The 20,940-nt window shown below is 44.8% G+C and overlaps 1 protein-coding gene across 10 annotated transcripts in view; it reads right to left on the reverse strand.

Moving 5' to 3' along the window:
• The window catches only part of TLN2 (talin 2), a 425,239-nt gene that overhangs the window by 92,235 nt on the left and 312,064 nt on the right, over positions 1-20,940 (reverse strand). For all 10 annotated transcript variants that reach the window (XM_080659814.1, XM_080659812.1, XM_080659811.1 and 7 more), the window contains 5 exons: positions 11,406-11,614; positions 9,983-10,102; positions 8,752-8,949; positions 7,545-7,684; positions 863-956 (listed from right to left, as the gene is read on the reverse strand). In XM_080659814.1, coding sequence (XP_080515940.1) covers positions 863-956; positions 7,545-7,684; positions 8,752-8,949; positions 9,983-10,102; positions 11,406-11,614 — 761 coding nt within the window. The remainder of the gene's footprint in view (positions 1-862; positions 957-7,544; positions 7,685-8,751; positions 8,950-9,982; positions 10,103-11,405; positions 11,615-20,940) is intronic.

Consider the following 20,940-nt stretch of genomic DNA (forward strand, 5'->3'; position numbering starts at 1 on the left):
AACGTGAACAGAGCAGAATTGAGAAATAATTCACCCAATGCAGGAAACACTCTCCACTGTTTTCAGAATGCCTCAGTCCTTTACGAAGCCACTTTTCACTTCCAGCACTTCTGGCTGCACACAATGGCCTATTGGCATCGTCAGACTGAGCCTCAATCAAACCCCCTACTGGCATGGGAGATATTCCCATCGGGCCAAATCCATGTTAATCATCCAGAAAACGCAAGGTACATTGGTTACAACCACCCATAACTACTGAGACATCCATTTGGCTGTTTCAATAGAACCTAGATTGATTAAAACTGCTCTATAGACAAGCAGGCATACTGTTGGGCATAAACCAATTTTAAATTAGCAATAAACCATAAGTATGAATATAAATGTAAAAGCACCCATGCTGTGTTCTACCCCACGGGCACCTTGGTCATATGGTAATGAGTGCCACTTTGGGTTTTGTTTTATGTGGTCCTTACATGTTACAAAATAAAATATGTAGGGAAATCGTTTTTACTCAGAAAGCACATCTATCTCAGCTTCTCTCAAATGCCTCAGAATAACCTCTCCCAAACTTTTCAGGTAGAGCTCGCTCATCTTCAACCTACACCCAATACCATAGGCCTCTTTCAGTTTGAAATAAAGAATCCTTTAACAAAATAACTCTCATCGTAGTGGGAAAAGGGGAAGCAGGGGTGATAATCCCACCAAATCTAGTCTTTCTTCAGTTCCTCCCACGTGGATGGAACGTTGGCTTTGACAGTCTCCCAGGAAGATAAACGATAACACAGAAGAGAAGGAACTGATCCCATGGGCAGAGGACAGACAGACACACTCTTGGATGCTCAGAGGCCTGTCCAGGACCCACCTCGAGCTCCCGCAGGGCATTGTCACACTCCTTCTGGCCGGGAGCTTGCTGGGTGCACAGTGTGATGAGTTGATTGATGCTCTCTGTCACAGCTCTGTGCCAGAACAGAAAACGTGGGGTGCTTTTGTTTTAAAAAATCAACAGTAATTTCTCCAAGGATACTTTGCAGGTTCATTAGAAATACAATGAATTCACTGTATAGCCTGGGGTCCCCAGCAGAGCTCTACTACAAGGCTTTACAGAACCAGAAAAAAACCACTCCCAGGAAAGACAGAATGAGACCCCTTACCTTGCTTCCAATTATTCATTTGATTTACTGAAAGTTCTCTTAAGGCAGTATGACCATCTTTTAATATATTCATAAGAAAGAATTCACAACAATGTTGCAAATAGCAAAGAGATCATATTAACACTGATTATGAGGAGCCCCAAAAGAATAAGATTATCAGTACAAGGCTATTTTGGGTAGCCTTGGTGTAGTTTGGAATAGCTTGTATATTTTTAGACACAGTGACATATAGTAGTAAACTCTGTCTATAATTTTTAAATCCCCACTTTCCATTAAATTCTATATAATTGACTAGTTCCTAGATGCTATCTCAAAATTATTCTTTAAAACAGCAACTTTCTTTGTTAATACCAATACTTGTATGATTAATTTTACATGTGTTTCTATTCTTCTTAGAACTTAAAAAGCAGCCCAGATTTTTTTTTCTTCAAGGACTGGAAGTCAAATTATTCCAGCACCATTGGTTTAAAAGGCTATCCTTTCTCCATTGAATTGGCTTTGCAATTTTGTTGACAATCAATTGGCTATATTTGTGTAGATCTACTTTTGGATTTTATTCTATCCCACTGATCTATGTGTCTAACCCTTCGCCAATACCACACCACTTTGATTACTATAGCTTTATAATAATACTTAAAACTGAATAACTTTGTGTTTAATAAATAAAAAAACAGAGTTGAGATCATTCCCTAAGGGGCTGCTATGAGTAAGGAGCAGACACAGACTGAAACCCATGCCTATCTAACTCAAACTCTTTTCAGCCGGGTCATCACCGGTCCACATTTCTGGCAGGGCCTGAAACCTATTCTCAGTTACTAACCACTGCAGCTAGCAGACAACTACAATAAGAACAAAATAGGGCACATATTGCTGTTAATTATTAACACTGCCTAATATAAAAGATAGCTCATTTTATTAGTTAAATTCACTTTGCAGCTTCCCACAGAATATCAAATTAGATGGAAATTATGTTGGAACGTACAATGGTAATCAGCTTAATTATCTGATGAGGAGATATGCTTTGAATTTTAAAATTTAGCGAGGGTGAGGGGAAGAAGAAAATCACTTCTGAACTCAAGAAAGAACTCCCAACACAGATTTTTGCCACACTAACGCTAATGGTTTATTTATTTGGGGAAAAGGGCGTAATTACGGTGTCACTAGGAAGTACTGTGCGCTCCATGGTGCAAAGCAAAACAAGGACCCCTGGTATGGCAGGGCAGTTCCTAGTTCCGACCACCGTGGAGGTGCACCCGTGAGTGCCCACTAGACGCATCCCTCAGAGGGTCCCACACCACGTTCTGTGTGGCCGCCTTCAGGATGCACTGAGTGGACAGGCTGATGATGCCAACATGACAAAGGGAAGAGAGTGTCCTGAACTGTGATGACCTGATCATTTGGAGACTATCACACAGCTTTCCATTTAACTTATTTCTTTCAGTGTTTCCTATTTATCTGCATTTTTTAAAAAACCTACCTTTTACGTGAAGATTTTCCACTTAAAAACCAAGGATTTACAATTGATGAATCCACAGACTATATCACTGTTCATTGTCTTATTCTTTTTTAACTATTTTGTAGATGTAAAAATTTTTTCAAATAAAAATTTGGGAGTTAAAAAAACAACAACCAAACCCCAACAGACTGAGTTTGTGGTTAGAAAATCCATAAAAGTGCCTACACAACACTGCAGTCTGAATGAGCCACTTGGGTAACAGTGATCCATGACTGAAGAGCATGATTTAAGTATCATGTATCCCCATCACTCATTTTAGCCTCTGGATTACATAGCCAAATCCTCAACTAGGTGGCCCAGAGGCAAATGGTTATATAGATGTGACAATGAAAAATAATATTGTTATGTTTCAAACTACAGCAGTTATTTACAAGAGCAAAATATTAGAGGCAACACAAATATACCATGATAAAGGATTGACTAAATAAATGTATTGTTCACAACAGAATCCTGGGTGCCCATTAAAAGTCATAATTTATAGGGTGGGGCAAAAATAGGTTTGCAGTTGTGAGTAAGCAAAACAGAGTTTATTTTGTATTATTATTTAATTATTGTATTATTTTTCATATGAACAACTATAAACCTACTTTTGCCCCAAACGGTATAATAGCATAATTCTAATGCCATAAAAGAATATTCATGACACACAATTAAGTAAAGTAAAATTTACAAAACAGTTTGAGCCCACAACTGCAAATATATAAAAATGTTTACAATGATTTTACATTTTTAAAAAATATATATTTTTATTGATTTCAGAGAGGAAGGGAGAGGAAGAGAGAGATAGAAACATCAATAATGAGAGAGAATCATTGATTGGCTGCCTCTTGCACATCCCCTACTGGGGATCGAGCCCGCAACCCCGGGCATGTGCCCTTGACCGGAATCGAACCTGGGACCCTTTGGTCCGCAGGCTAACACTCTATCCACTGAGCCAAACCAGCTAGGGGTTTACATTTTTATTTTAAAATTTCAGTAAATCTACTAAAAAGTTATGAATCAACCAACTTATATTATCAATAAAAATTTGGCCTAAATTAGCAGTATCTGTTCTATATAAATCTCAATAGGCCTGAACTGTAGTTATTCTTTCCTACAATTTTTAAAATGATCAAATCTATGCAACTTTATTTTTAAAAATATAAAAAAGTTAAACGACCATAATTCTACAATCTCTAGATAGCATTTTCTTGCATTTTATTCTTTATCTAGGCATATCCAGCTGGTCTTAGTTTTTTAAAAAATTGGGCTCTACAACCTCAGAGGTTAAAAGGGGCTTTCTAACATACAAATCATTTAGTGTTTAGAGATACTGAATTGATTTACCTCAAGTTTGGGAGCTCTGGTGAAAAATTTTAGCTAGACATGGAACTGGATTAGGAGTGAGAGAAAAAAATCACCAATTTGTGCTTTTGATTGTGTAGTTAAGGCACTAAATATCCAATAAGAAGCTTGGAGGGGAAAAAGCAACATCAAACATTTCCCTCCCTCAAGGAAGGAGGTGTTTAGGGAGGGAGTAAATAGCAAACCAAAATCCACCTGCCGTATTTCCAGCGTCTTGCTATGCACAAGGCTCAGGACTTAAAAATTACACAGCTGAACTGCTGTTTGATCCAGTGATCCCACCTCCAGGAATATATGCTAAGAAACCCGAAACACCAATGAGAAAGAATATATGCACCTATATGTTCAGAGCAGTGTTATTTAAAATAGCTAAGATCTGGAAACATCCCAAATGCCCATCAGCAGATGAGTAGATAAAAAGCTGTGGTACATTCACACAATGGAATACTATGCAGCTATAAAAAGGACGGATCTCTTACCCTTTGAGGCAACATAGAGACACCTGGAGATTATTATGCCAAGTGAAATAAACCAGTCCGAGAAAGACAAATATCACATGATCTCATTTATACATGGAATCTAATTAACAAAATAAACTGACCAACTAAATAGATCCAGAGGCATGGAAGCCTGGAACAGACTGAGGAATCTCAGAGGGAAGGAGGGAGAGAGGGGCAGGAAGAGCTTAAACAAAGAACTTATATGTATATATGCATTCCCCGTGGTCACAGACAATAGCGTGGTGAAGGCCTGGGGTGGGGCAGGACCTGGGAGGAGGGGGGCAATAGGGAAAAGAAGGGGGAACATCTGTAATACTCTCAACAATAAAGATAAAAAATACAGTAAATAAGACCAGCATTTTAGCTCCAGGAAAAAAAAAATACAATTGAAGTCTGGTTGAAGAGGCAAGACAATGACTAGACAAGGCACAGAGAAGGTGCTGCGGGCATGACACCAGGCAGGCCGCGATGGATCCTGAACCTCCGGGAGGCAAGATGCATGCTGGACTGACTCCCAGGGAGCATGAGAGAAAAGTAATGAAGGACTTCACCATGGGCACGGGTGCCACATGACAGGGAAGGCTCCATGTGGACTGGGGCCAGGCCCGAGTGTGACCCTGATTTGGATAAAGGGAAGAGAACATTCTAGAGGAGACCAACAACCGGAAGGAAGGCCCAGATGAAGGGACTGGCTGTCTCTAAGGCTGGGAAGGCAGTGGGGCTGAAAATGAGGGTGACAGTGACCTGATCCCGGCTGCTTACCTGCAAGTGCCCCTCTGCTCAGCACCACTGGGAGGCCGAGATGGCTCAGGCTCCTGGTGTATGCCACCTGCCCCAACTCCAGCAGGGCCTGTCTTATCCATAATGTGCGCCCAGCGCCCGTCCTATCCCACATCCGGCATGTGGTACAAATGTGGGTAATGAATACAGCCCAACCTGGGAGAGCTTTACCAAGAGGTGGCTGCCTGACTCACCTGACCTCCTGGGAGCTTGGCTGGGAAACCACCCCGGGAGCAGGGCTTGCCAGCACGTGCCAAGAAGCCAGCAGGAATGTGCCAGCATCTTCTTGCAACAGTTCCATCCTGAGATAATCATTTCACATAACGATTTTTAAGTGCTGACCTGGCTATAACACCATCAGGCTGGGAACTCCCAGTAGACGGCTGAAAGCCAGGACAACATAGGCAAAGAAAGCTTTTTCACCTAAAAGTCTTGCGAGCCTTTCCTCAATGTCACCACCAGGGGGCCTTCAAGTCCCCACAGAGCCAGGTAACATCCTTGGTGGTAGTGGTGGTGGTGGTGGTGGTGGGGGGGGGTGTCTGTGTTTCCTTCCTTATCTGGCTTTCAAAAGGCCAGTTCTTACTCTCCACTTCTTCCCACAACTTAAGAGAGTGAACAATACATTCTAAGTTGAAAACTGTAATTCTGAAATGATGCAAAAAACTGAAGATAATGAAAAACATCTGAGATCAGACACCTGGAAATGTCAATTGCCTTATCCTATGGTCTTTGTAGAAAAAAAGAACAATCAAGGGAGGGTTTTATACCAGAAACAGCTGCTCAGCACAGCACACATACCCCCTTCCCCCCACCCCAGCCCAGGGAGAGACTCACTGAAACTATCACAACACACAGTATAAGATGGAAGCGGGGAGATGTCAGGATATTTTTCCAGTCTCCTAATGGCTCTAGTTATTGTTTGAAGCTAAAGTATATATTTGGGAGTAAAGGAAGAAACTCAAGAATTTTTGGAGGAACTGCTCTGATATGTCTAATCCACCACCCCCCCCCCAAAAAAAAAAATAGCACTACAAGCCATGCGGGGACCTGAGCCAGGTTGCCACCATTAGTACCATGGTATCTCATGTCCTGAGAACTGAGAAGACCTTCAGGATGATGTGCACACCCCCACTTTGCAGATGGGAGAGTTTAGGCAGGTTGAGGGACCCAATGGTGTAACCCAGTTAGTAAGCATTAAAGCCTGGACTACAATTCGGGCCTCCTGACTCTGACAACTTAAAAAAACAGCCTTTGAGCTCCCAGGAGAGAAAGCCATAGAAAAACAAATGAATAAACTCATAAAACCAAGTTTAAGAATGTAGAATTTAAGCTATACTTTTTAAAAACCAGTCATCTGCCCATTTTGAAAAGTTCCCAATTAGGCTTTAGAGCCTAATTGTTTTGCATTTAATCTCTTACTGCTGCCAGCTTTCCTGTACATGTGCGGATGCCAAGTAATGTAAGAAAACCTGCCCACACCGCCACAGCAGCAGGAAACGCCCTCCCCATTCGGGTCAGGAGAGTGAGGTGAGGATTTTCCTGGTGGTCATGACAGTTTCTCTGCATGCTGGCCTTCACTCACTGGTTACCGAATTCATAGCCACAGGGGCCCTGGGACAGACACTGTATTGTGTCACCTACTTCCTGGGTGGGGACAACAGGAAAGAAGAACAATGATATCATCTAAAACGCAGATTCCCGTTTTCATATATTTCCAAGAACAATTTACTCCCACGGCCACCCCGTTCACCCTAAACAAGAATCACTCTGCATGGGACAGACTGAACATGTTTCCGTCCTTCTAACTAACATTGCTGCCAGGCGGACAGGCAAGTGCTCAAGAAATGAGGAATGGCTAGTTGGGTATCATTTTCTTTCCTTTTTCTAAAAATATTTTTCAGTATTTTCTGAGTTGTTTTTCAACAAGCATATATTGCTTTCATAATCTGAAAAAATACAACACTATTTTAAAAAACGGACTTAAGCCATCATATTTATAAATCATTGAGAGTCTAAGTCTAAGCAAGGCCCATGGAAAAGGCTGGAGGAGAAGACAGGCGCCCACAGAGGGGAATGCTCAGGAAAATGAGCCAGTTTACTGAAACCCCAGAGTCTTTGCCACTCTGGGCTCCCCCTCTGACGGCACCAGGACGCCAATGCTCTGCTCAGCAAAAGCAGCAGGATGCCAGCACATCTTGCAAACACTGACCCTGCTTGTCAACACACGAAAAGCCCATTTCGTTCCACTCTCACCTTGCAGCTGCAGCGAGGAGGTTTTTCGCATTGGGGGCTCCCGGGTCCACAGAGAGAGACTTGGCAGCTAACAGCAGCTTGCTGGATGCCATAGAGATATTCTTGAGGTTCCCGATCACCTGGATCTGGTCTTCTTTGGTCTGGAAGGTCAAGAGGGACTGGAGTAACTAGGGATGCTCCATCTCTCCTAGCAAGCAGTCAGAGAGCTGGGAGCAGCATCTTGGGATAGAAGCAAGTGATCTACATAGATTGAATTAAGCCCAATTAGTTTGCAGATGCCTAACTTGTTGGGACACTGACTGGTGTCTACGCTTCCCCAGACAGATACCCAGACCAAGAGTCACAAAACAGGACAGAAATTCTTCCCCAAGTGGGTCAGCCAAGAGCTGTGCTATCTCACAAGTGGAGGCATTAAAAGGAGGGGGAGGGAGGGGGGAGCGAGCACGCGCACAGTGCACAGGCCAGGCCACAGGCCAACGTCTTGCTCAACAATGCTGGAGTTGTCAAGGGGCCGTCCGTCTCAGCCTGGCACAGGCGGCCAGCCCCGTCTCGACAGGCAGAGCTGACTGCATCCCAGAAGTTCCTGACCCGGGAGAGGGCACATTTCTCACTCTCTGTAGATAACAGAGCAAGAAGATCCCTGGGTAGCTCTGCTGGGGAGATGGCAGGAGCTCGGGGGAAACAGCTCTGCAGGCTGACACCAGACCAGTTATGCACCCTTGTTCTAAATCAGGGGTTTATCTGTTTGTCTGGAGGAGCTGATTTTTAATCCTCTGACTCAGTATTAGATACAGTCCCTTTAGATGGGCTCACTGAACCTCCACAACATGACTTTTCACTCTATTACCACACTCAAAGAACAGGATGTGGAGCTATACTAGTCTCGGCTAAACATTTTCCCTCCTCTTACCACCCTCCCTCCAAAAAATGTAAATAAAGTGGTGAATTTTGCTGAAGGTCCATGGGAATCATTCCCCATCTCCAGGAATCACCTCACACAGAAGCTGATAGCATCTCGGGGATGCCACTCCTGTGAGATCACGGAGCTTCCTAAGCGGCAAAAAGAATGCAGCAGGGTAGCCTTGGACAGGTTCCCCATTCCCATTGGCCCAATCGGCCTCAAGGGTGGCCTGTCCATTAGAGTAGAGAGGTGAGGGTCAGTTCCAGACTGCCGCCCCCCACCCACCCCATACACACACACACCCACCTGAGCTTGGCCCGCCATCTCAATGCCAGCATCGAGGAATTCATCGAAATCGTCACTGAACTTCCCGGAGGCTGCAGCCAGCTCCCCGCTCTGCCCGCGGGTGGCATGGACCACTTCCCCAGCAGACTGGTTCAGGTCGGCTGCTGCTTGGTTCAGTTCGCTCTGGGCTTCCTGGAACGGCTTCGTGCTTGGAGGTAACTGTGGGGAACAAAAGGCACAGCCGTGAGACGTTCACTTTGCATGAGAGGGACAGAGGAAGGGACTGAGGACGAAGACAGATCCTCCAGGGATGCGTTTTGAGTCACTGAGACTGAAGGCTCTGTGCAGCCTGAGCTCATGTTAAATTTGACCTTCAACATATATGCATTCATTCACCCATTTACATTTATTGAATACCTATTCAGTGCTAGACACTGTGGTTCTAAAAATAGTAAGACAGCTATCCTCAGGGGCGACGGTCTCCAAAGTGGCACAGTCAGGACTCACACCTGGGCAATCTGCCTCCAGGACTCTCTGAAGCACAACTCTGTGTTGTCTCTCTTAGACAGAAGCTCTCAAACTTTTAGCTTTCTAGAACTAAAACACTGATGCCCGTTACCTTCCAATCCTATTCTTCTAAACTAACAGCCATCCATTCTTATGAGTGGCCTTTGCTCATAATATAGCTTGGCTACAGAACAGAATCGTCACCAGCAGAACTATGACTGTAAATGAAAAGTTGCAGAGAGAGAGAGGCTAGCTGTCACACCGCATGCACTGCTTGCACACTTGGCATGTGCTGGGCACCAGACAGAAAAGAAACAAAGATAAACAGGCACAAGCCTCCCAGAAGGAGGCTCACAGAACAGGGAAGGGAACAGGTCCCAGGTGAAACCCCTCACACTACCTCTCCTTTAGTGAATCTTGGACACATGCCCCTCCATTGCCTGATCGTCATTGTCCCAGATGCCCTGATAAGAAGTCAGATGATCACCTACTCCCCGCTTTCCTGTCTCACGGGGATGACCCAAGAGCAAATGGCAAATGTGTTCCAAGAAAAAGTGAACTTTAAAAGCTCCACCTGAAACTTCACTGAGCAGGAAGCCAAACTAGGAAAAGGCAGATGGGCAGGAATAACAGCCTCCTAAAGGAGAGGTTGGCTCTCAGAGGCCCCCTGGAGGAGAGAAGACCGCACTCACACCCACAGTGAGCTCCATTCCCCAAGGCCCCTTCCCAACCCCAAACCTCTCACCGAGTCCACAAGTAGCTTCTTGCTGGACTCCCCGATGCTCTTCAAGGCCACGTCCACATCCTTCTGCCCAGGGAGGCAATTCACGCAGTTATTCAGGGAGTGCGAGACGGCTTTGGCCACCTGCATACACGGAAGGAGAAAAGCTCTGTAAGAAAGCAGCTTTCCGCACATTTTTGCACGTGTTGGGAATGAGCAGTGACAGTATGCAGAGCTGAAAAAAGATGGGGCAATGGTCCACCAGCATCTTCCTGACACTGTTTACCCTTAAATCTCCTCCTCTGGCCTCTCGCTGCGGTAAATATCCTGTCTTGGCAAAGGGTCTGACACACTGAGACAGTACACCCTGCTTTTCCCCAAAGCCAGGCTACTTCGTGACTCTGCGATTCAAACTCAGAGCTTGCCAATATCATGTCAGGTTCTAAACAAAGATGTCTAACACCAAGAGAAACAGAAAGAGCTTCCCTGTTGAGAGCCCTGCAGAGATCACAGAGGTGGAAGCAGGCCTTGAGTTCTCTGGATCACAGTGAAGGGGGCTGTGGTTGATTTCTGCTCAGCGACCCTCTGAGTCATCAGCTCCAAGCCTCACTGCCCAAGGGCAGGTAGAAGGCTCTGAGCACTTCCAGACCCACCTGGAGGTGCCCACAGGATGCCTTTCAAGCATGTGTGAGGGCTCCCTGTTTGTACTCTTTGGTATCCTCAGTTAAAGGGCAAGATCTTAAGATGTGGGTTATGTCAACCCCTTTAATCTAAAGCATCTTCTTCCTAGCAACTGGTGCAGAACTTCGCCCAGATGGTCTCTAGCCAACTAGGTGCATCAGGTAGTTGAAGACTCCTCCTAAGAGGCAGTAGAGAGTCAGAGTTTAAAACTCTGAGTGGTCAGACCAAGTACATCTACCTTATCTCCCAGGAAGAGGAATAATCTCGAGCATATGTAGGTCCAAAGCAAACAGGTTGTGTCCTGACTCCTAACACTCCAAGGGCAGATTTCAACAAAGTAAAGTCCCCCATACTCTCTGTTGACACATTATGTTGGCTACTAGGCAAGACTTAATAAGGTAGGTATTAAGGCCTGGCTGGTGTTGCTCAGTGGTTGAGCATTGACCTATGAATCAGGAGGTCAGTGTTTGATTCCTGGTCAAGGCACATGTCCAGGTTTCAGGATCCATCCCCAATAGGGGGTGTGCAGGAGGCAGACAATGATTCTCTCTCATCACTGATATTTCTATCTCCCTCTCTCTGAAATCAATAAGAAAATACTAATTTTTATTTTCAAAGTAAGTATTATGTAGGTAAGGGCAGCATTGTTATGGCACTTTGGGAGGTCCTGAAAACACCCACTAAGTGTTCACACCAGAAGAAGAATGCCCGGGAGGGAGCCTGCTAACACACCCACTTTAGTGATGACCACCATTCCGGGCCTCACCTGGGCCAGCCTCTGCTGACTCTCCGCATCTCCAGGAGCAATCAGGGCCTGCTTGGCTTCTTGGATGAGCATGGCCGAGCCCTCCATTACATCACGAGCAGAGTCTAACATGGCGTGTGCAGCTGCGGGGTCACTCGTCGATGCAGCCACTCCACGGGCAGCCTGGGCCAGCGTCTTCAGGGCTTGGGCTGTCTCTCTAGCTGCCACCCCTGTGGATAAAAGCCATCTAAAGTCATACTTGGGAGTAAACCTCTAGACTGGAGCTTCCTAGAAAGAAGAGTGTCTGGCACACCTGAGCTCCACATTCCTTATTATAAAATTTGAATTGCTGTGCTTCTCAAAGAAGTTGCCCACACCACTGGCTCTGGACCAATCCAAGAGAGACACTCTAACAAATGCCATGCTGAAAACTATTTCCTTCTGGTTCCCCTCACCCCCACTGCCCACTGCTCCTAGACCTAGAACACCAAGTGCATGGGATCACACACAGGTGACTCATTCAAACCCACCTTTCTTCTCAATTGTTTTGATCGGGGCATAAGCTTACCTATCTATCTATCTATCTATCTATCTATCTATCTATATAAAACCCTAATATACAAATAGACCGAATGGTGGAACAACTGGACAACTGAACTACCAGTCGCTATGACGTGCGCTGACCACCAGGGGGCGCGTGCAGAACATGGCGGGCATCAGCAGCAGGTAGCAGAGTGCAGAACATGGTGGGCATCGGCTGTGGCAGGATAGTGGAGCAGATGAGCAGGGGTGCCAGACTAAGGCGGGGCGCCAGTTGCTGTCATCAGGACGAGCCTCTGGTGGTTACTGAAAATTTTTTGCTCCTGCACGTCGCAGTCCCGCCTGGTGCTTGCATCTGCTGCTGGCGCCAGCCCTGTTTGCACCCACTGCCAGCGCCGGAGCCACCGCTCACACCCATTGCCAGCACCTGGTGTCAGTCCTGATTGCTCGGCGCTGTCAGCAGGTGCGAGCAGCAGCTGCCTGAGGGCTTCTCCACCTACCCCTGCTTCTGAGGGGTGATCAGGGCAGCAACCGTCACTCACACCTGCTGCTGGCGCCGGCCCCACTCTCACCTACTGCTGGCGCCAACCCCAATCACTCCACGCCGTCAGCAGTTTGTGAGCGGGGCTGGCGCCATAAGCGCATGGGAGCGGCAGTGCTGGGAGCAAGGCTGCCAGCAGACCTGGGACCAGGGGCCGCAGCGGGAGGGGCAGGGTGGGAGTGTGGAGGATGGGCCAAGACCCGTCCCTGTGCCCACCACAGCCTTGTGGTCCACAATTCCTTTCAAGGTGCACAAATTCGTGCACTGGGCCCTTAGTATACACTCTGTGGGCAGCTCAGTGACTTTCTCTACTGGTGTGTCCACCTACATATATCTGCCCTCCCGATGGAGACATAGAACATTCGCATCACTCATACCCATTCCCAGTCCATGTCCTCTCACAGCAGAGGTCATCGCTATTCTAGTTTCTATCACTTTTGACTAGTTTTACCTGTTCTTAAACTCCATGTTGATGAAACCACACAGTATGTATCCTTTTATATCTGGTTTCTTTCTCTGACCATAATGCTGTGAGATTCACCCATGTTGTTACCTATAGCCACTCATTCGTTTTCTTGATGTATAGTATTCCATTATATGAATACATCAACATCTGTTTATGCATTCTACTGCTGATGAACATTTGGATTGTTTCCTGTTTGGGCTACTATAAATAAAGCTACCAAGAAAGTTCTTGTACATGCATTTAGGTTGACATATGGAATAGTTTTTTAAAAATATAAACATAGGAACACAATTGCTGGGTCACAGAGTAAGTGTAAATTTAGCTTTAGAAGTACTACAAAGCTTTTTTTTCAGAATGTTTTTACCATGATGCACTTCACCAGCAACGTATGAGAGTTCCATCCTACATCCTAGCTGAAACTTGCTATTGTCAGATTTTTTATTTTAGCCATTCTGGTGGGTGTGCAGGTGCCTCTCACTGAGGGTTAATTTTTATATCTCTAGTGAGTAATGATATTGAGCACTTTCTCACTTAATGGCCATTGGGATCTCTTCTTCTGTGAGAGGCCTGTTCACCTTTCAATTCACTCCTAAGGATGTTGGGATTTGGTGATAAACTACGAGTATAGCGTGGTCTTTAAAAACTCTGGCGCCACCTCATGCAGAATGAACATGAGCTTTCCTACATGGCACCTAGTCCTTGGCAACCCAAGAAGAGGACGCAGACTGGAAATGCCAGAGCACGTGACAAAGAAACCTGAGAATCCCGAGAGCTGCATAAGAGCTGACCGCAGAGCTCATCTCTGAACCGTCTCACAGACGAGGCCCAGCTCTTATCCATGAACACACTTTTAGAGGCAGCACAAGAGCCAGACCTGAGGTTTTCTAACTTCTGGGTCAGACTCTCTGCACAGTGCTCTCTGGGATAGAGAAAATGAGGGATCTTTTTAAAGCAAATAACATCTGCATGAAAAATACGCAAATCAATTTTTTCTAAAGGCTTCGGCTGGACGGTCTCTGGGGGCCACTGGGTGTGGCCTTTACCAGCCATTGCTTTGGCTGAATCGACAGACACGGCAGGTGGTCCTCTTCTTGCTGAGGATGATGAGAGCCCGTAATACAATAAAGAGTGCAAAAGGCCCAGCTCCATAAAACAAGACAACTTCACAGCACTGCAGACTTGCTGAGCTGTAAACGTTTAGTAAGCCACACAGCTGGGACATAACTCTACAACCTAATCAAGGCAGGTTACAAAACCGCAGTCTACCGCTTCTCACACGGCACTTCCGCGTGCAACATGCTGAATCAAAGATTTTGAACAAAGTGCTTTTTGAGGCAGAGGAGAAGGCCAGGAGAGAAAACACAAAGATAATAAAGCGAAGGTGACAGAGAGAAGCAAGCTGTGTAAAACAGTCATTCTACTTTATGGTTCAGCTCTGGCACAGGGCGGAAGGATGTCCCTGTGCAGAAGGGCTGCAGATGAGGTTTAAGTCATATTTTTAAAAAAACCTTAAGTCTTAGGTTCCTTAAGTCATAGGTTCCTTAAGTCTCTCTAGCTCTGACTCTGCTGCTCATTAGCTGGGCGACCTACACTGTTGCCTTTTCCCTTGGTTTCCCACAAGTTTTAGGGGAGGATGAGATCACAGTTCTGACTGTTGAAAATTGTAGCCTGTGGCTTTCAGATCCCTCCTCTTTGTCATATGAACTCCTGAATCCATTTCTATTAGAGTTGTATTTGACTTTGGAAGAATAAAAACATTTATCATACACAATAAGGAAAGTCATGTTTATGCAAAAGTCATTTACTGAAACAAGACAATTTTTTTAAAAGGTAGAAACCAGAAGAACGGAGTTCTGCAAGCTGATGCTTTTCCATCCACGTGTTTTCTACCAAAGACTCAGCATGAAATCTCAGGGCACATCCTGGGTTCTCTTTGGAGGGATCAGGTTTCCCAGAAAGAGGAAGCCACACCATCAAAAGGATGGAACAAGGCCGCCAGAGGCTGGGGAGCCCAGGGAACATCTCAGGCTGTACGTGGCAGAATTCACAGCAGCATCCTCCATGGTAAGGAAGAGAATCATCAGAGCTGGTCCTCAAGCAAACACTTCCCTCCAAATGAAACTGTTCTGGAGTCAGGTGTGCGTTACTGTGCCAGAGCTGCCGGTGGGAAACAGGAAAGCCGACCGCTGTTTCAAACCCACCATCCTTTGAAGACACACATCACTTCCCCAGAATTCTTGCCTCCTGGATCTTAAATAATATTCGGTAACAGAGTCTTAAGAAGCCACATTGTGATATAAAAGATAGTGGAATTTTTTGTAGTTATTCTTGATCAGAATTCACGTAGATTGTGTGTAGACAGCATTAGACCACATAGCAAACTCACCAGGTTAAAACCAAGCATGACAGATTTTTAATCTGCCCCAAGGGATGTGGAAAGGCATCTGTCTATGTAATTGTATCTGGCTGATCAGAAATACATTTGGAATACTGCACTGGCCAAATCAACGCACGTCTGCGTTAGAATCCAGCCCTGTGGCAGCTTATGTAACTTCTGAGTCCCACACACCTTCACCATGGCCCAGGGAACCGAGGCCCAGGGAGAGGCTGCCATTTGCGCTCTCTCCTTGCTTCCCACCCATTCTTTACCTTTCCTGCCTTCAACAGGGAGAGCAGGGCCCTGTTGTTCCTAAAGCCAGTGGGTGTTCTTTCAGTCTCTCATAGGTAACTATCTGGGCGCAACTACCTCTCTAGCTCTAGAGACATCCCTCTCTCCGAGTTTCCTCTCTCCAAGGCTGCATGTTTTCGTTTCTTATGAAGGTTTCTATTGCTCTGCCTTCTTCAATATATTTGAGCTCCTCACGGTTCCATCTGATAAACTTTTCTCACCCTACCACTCCCCCCAGACAAATGTATCTCCACCGTTTCAACCATTACAATTTTATTAAACATTAACAAACCTTCCTCTCTAGCCCAGATTTCTCTACCGAGTCCAGAGGCAAATATCTAGCTGCCTAATGGGTACTTCTACTTGGATCTGCTGCAGGCACTTCAAACGGAAAGCATTTAAGGTGAACCTGGCATCTAGCATGCCCGCCAGTGGTCCTGCATTTCCATCGCAGGGATTCCAACATCTCATTCAACCAGCAGGCCGTGGTACAAGCTGTCCTTCCGTATTCCCATCCTGCCACTCCCAGCCAGTCACCAATTCTCAGGTCTCTCTTCAATCCACCTCTTCGCCTTCACTGCCGTCCCTCATGCGGATGCATGCAACAGCCTTCTCACTGGTCTCCCTGCCTCCAACTTTGTTTCCCTCCAACTTATTTGCCCACAAGAGGAAGAGCAACTTCTATAAAAGGCAATGTAAACTTGATCTGTGGGGAAAAGCTCTTCAATGTTTTCACATGCTCTTAGGTTAAATTTCAAATGACTTAAATTGGCGTAGGAGGCCTTTAGGATCGGACCCCCAGTCTACCTTTCCAGCCATATCCTCTTATGCCTCCCCTCCTTGCCTTTTGCCTGACGCTTTCTCAGTTCATTTGGTCAGCCTTCCTTTCTCTCACCTTTGGGACTTCATAGGTGCTGCTCCCACTGCCAAAATGAATGGTGCTACTCTTAGGTGGTTTTTCAGACACCAGCTAGACAGTCTGTCATCCTGAATGTTATCAGTGTCAGATGATGTAAGGTGTTAAAGCAGTCTTTGCTCCATTAACAATGCATTTCATCATCCCGACAAAATCTGGCAAGGTTTCAGGAAAGTTTAGAAATTCTTGAAACTTAAACCTCTCCTATGCCCTATGCTTTTAAGAATTTATATATACTTTTCCTTCTCCTTGAATGCTTAATGAGCTCTAAACAATCCTTAAAACCCCAGGTGTCAATTCCACTCAGAAAATGTCCCTTACCCTCCTATGCCAAAGAACTGTACATACTTTTTTTTTTTTTGCAGGTATTATATTATCCTATGCCATAATTTTTACTGTGATATTATTTTCAAAGCAATAAATACACATAGCTATTTTAAAAATGAAAGAGGATTTTGCTTATAGTAATGGCAGATTAACTTATTGCAGTTGAACCCTCTCTCAGAAAAACCACTATAAACACTGGGAAAATATACAAAAACATCTGTTTGAAGGCACTGTAAAGACACCGAGGCATGAGCTTTACCTTGATGAGTAAACAAAGAATGAAAGCATAGAGAAGTGAGTAGTGTTGCATTTGCCCTTGAGGCATTTTTAAGTTTGTAAACTATTGTCCAGAAGCTGAGAAGCTGAGCAGAGCTTCCTGAAATCCCATGGGTCTGGGAAGATAAGAAAGCATAGTTCTGAGTCTAAGAAACAGCAATGTCCTGGTAAACACCACAGATGTTTGGGTGGGAGGCACAAAGGACTCCCTCCTAAAAGGAAAACTGAAAATAGACTGCACCATCTCCAATCAGTTCAGTCCCTCCTCACATTACAGTGATCTGTTCCTATCTTAACCACGTGCTGGGAGCAAAGAATAATCCTCTGTAGGGAAAGAAACACAAGCTGGAGCCTCAAATTATCTCTACAATGTAAATACCAATGGTTAGCATTAAATAAAAAAAATATATAAGAAACACCAGGAGATAAAGACCAATGGCTGAAAACAAAGAGGAGAAAAAACCCGGACAATACAAACAGGTCCATATGTGATTCTGATATTGGAATTATTGGAACCGGACATTTAATAACTATGATAAAGATGTTGAGGAAATTCGATGATAAAATAGAGAGTTCCAGCAGGGAAATGGAAATAATAAGAAAACAATCAAATGACTATAATAATACTGAAAAATATGACCTTATATAATAAAGAAGTAATATGCAAATTAACCATCACTCCCAACACACAAGATGGCCACCCCCATGTGGACACAAGATGGCCGTCACAAGATGGCTGGCAGGGAGGGCAGTGGTGGACGATCAGGCCAGCAGAGGAGTGCAGTTGGGGGGGGACCCAGGCCTACAGGGGAGGGCAGTTGAAGGGGACCCAGGCCTACAGGGGAGGGCAGTTGGGGGGGACCAGGCCTGCAGAGGAGGGCAGTTGGGGGAGATCAGGCCAGCAGAGGAGGGCAGTTGGGGGGGGGGACCCAGGCCTACAGGGAAGGGCAGTTGAAGGGGACCCAGGCCTACAGGGGAGGGCAGTTAGGGGCAACCAGGCCAGCAGGGGAGGGCAGTTAGGGGTGACCAGGCCGGCAGGGGAGGACAGTTAGGGGCAATCAGGCTGGCAGGGAGCAGTTAGGCATCGATCAGGCTGGCAGGGGAGTGGTTAGGGGGTGATCAGGCTGGCAGGCAGAAGCAGTTAGGGGTAATCAGGCAGGCAGGCAGGCAGGCAGGCGAGCAGTTGGGAGCCAGTAGTTCTGGATTGTGAGAGGGATGTCCGACTGCCTGTATAGGTTGAGGGGTCCCAGATTGGAGAGGGTACAGGCTGGGCTGAGGGACACCCCCCACCCCATGCATGAATTCCATGAACTGGGCCTGTAGTATTTAAAATAAAAGACTCCATAGAAGGGAATGAAAGTAGAATAGACACAACTAAAGAGAAGAATCATGAGCTGCAGATAAATCAATAGAAAAAACCAAGAATGAAGCATAAAGAAGAAAAAGTGTATCCTGGCTGAGTGACTCAGTTAGTTGGAGCATTGTCCTGTACACCAAAATGTTACAGGTTCAATTTTCAGTCAGAGCACCTGCCTAGGTTGTGGGTTCGATACCGGTCAGGGCACACATGGTAGGCAACCAATCAACATTTCTCTTTCACATCAGTGTGTGTGTGTGTGTGTGTGTGTGTGTGTGTGTGTGTCCCTTCCTCCCTCTCTAAAATAAATAAAAAACATATTGTCAGGGGAGGATTCAAAACAATAATAAGCAAAATTATGGTAAATATAGAAAAGAGCATAGGAGACACATAAAACTGAAAATGACTAACTTAAGTGGTAACTGAACTCTACAAAGAAGACAAAAGAAAGGGGGGGGGTGCAGAAGCAATATTTGAAGATACAATGGATGGAAGTTTGAAAAAAAAAAAAAAACAACGTTTAATACGACAACAAACTCCACTTTTAAGGAGTATAACAACCCATAGCAGGATAAATATGTAAGAAAATTCCTCTGGGGACATTTCTTGAAAATCAAAGGCTGGGAAAACTAAAAAAGCAAATAGAGGGGAAAAATAAAATCACATTACCTTTAGAAGAGTAAACTGACAGCTGACTTCACAAGAGAAATAAAGGAAGCCAGAAGACAATGTAATAACATCTTCAAAGGCTGGAAGAAAATAACTGCCAACCTAAAATTTTATAATAATTGAAATTATCCACCAAAATTAAAGGCTAAACAAAGGCATTTTTAGCAAAACAAAAACCGAAGGAACTGGTCACAGTAGACTCAGACTAAAGGGATTAATGAAGGAAGGTCTTCAGGCAGAATGGAAATAATACCAGGTCAAAGAACACAAAGATGTAGGAAGGAATGAAGAACAATGGAGATAAACCTGGGAGTGAATCAATCTATATCTACTGCATGAAGCAATATTGAGACTGAATTGAGGAGATTAAAATGTATGTAGAATTAAAACACACGGCAATGAATGAGTTGGGAAAAATGTAAATATAATTTGTGTCCCAAGATTCTTGCACTGTCTGGGAAGAGGTAAACATGGTAAATTATATTAGACTTTAAAAAATTGTAATACTTAATGAATGTACAACTAACAAGTTAATCAAAGGGAGAGAACTAGAATTGAACAAATGCACATAAATCTGAAAGAAAGCAAGAAAGGGGATAAAAAAGAACCTAGAACAGCTAGAACATAAAGAAAATAGTAAGACGATAGAATCAAACTCTAATATTATCAGTATTTACAGTATATGTAAATAAATCAAATATCCCAATTGAGAGAAAAAGATTGTCACACAAAGAACTTCTCCCTCCACCAAAGAGCAGCTACATGATACTGGCAGGATACAGATCCTATATAATAAAAGCCTAGGTGGCGTCGCACAACGCCCCCACGCAACCTCACCACAAGATGGCCGCGTGCACAGCAGAGGCGGGGCCCGGCAGCCGCTCCGTGCATTGAGGCCTGGGGGTCCCGCGGCTCTGCCAACAGGGGAACAGTTAGGGGGCGATCAGGCTGGCAGGCAGACAGGCAAGCGGCTAGGAGCCAGCAGTCCTGGATTGTGAGAGAGATGTCTGACTGCTGGTTTAGGCCTGATTGGGAGATTAAAATGATAGCAGTCGGACATCCCCCAAGGGGTCCCAGATTGGAGAGGGTGCAGGCCTTGTTGAGTGACACCCCGCCCCCCATGCACGGATTTCATGCACCGGGCCTCTAGTTAAGTATAAGCACACAGAAAAGTTCAAAGTAAAAGGATGGGAAAGGATGCATCATGCACACTGTAATGAAAACAAAAGCTTCTATGCAGAAAACTATATAACAGTACTGAGAGAAAGGAAACTCTAAATAAATGGAAGAACATAACCCATTCACAGATTAGAAGACTGTGGCAAAAAGTCAATAATGTGAAGATGTCATTTACTCCAACATTGATTCATGTAACTTCAATGAAAAAAACCACAGGGTATGTGTGGGTGGGTGGGTAGAAACAGGCTGATTCTAGAATTGATGTGGAACTATGAAGGGCCAAGAATAGTCAATACTAACTTGAGGAAGAACAACAGTGTCGGAGGACTTACATTATTAGATATTAACACTCAGTATTTATAAAACTGTAGTAATTAGAAAAGTGTGATACTAAGAACAGGCAATTAAAGCAATGGAAAAGAAACAAAGGATCAGAGACTGACTTGCACATATATGTGCTCATTTAATTTATAATGAAGTGGCACTAAAGACTACTGGGTTTCAAAAAGTAGTGCTGGGTCAAATGCATAAGCATGTGGGAAAAAAAAACTAAAGTAGGACCCTATTTGCACGTCTACAAAACTCAATTCCAGACTGACTACACTTCTAAATGTAAA

Source organism: Plecotus auritus (assembly GCF_963455305.1).
Source record: "Plecotus auritus genome assembly, chromosome: 1".
NCBI classification, from domain to species: Eukaryota; Metazoa; Chordata; class Mammalia; order Chiroptera; family Vespertilionidae; genus Plecotus; species Plecotus auritus.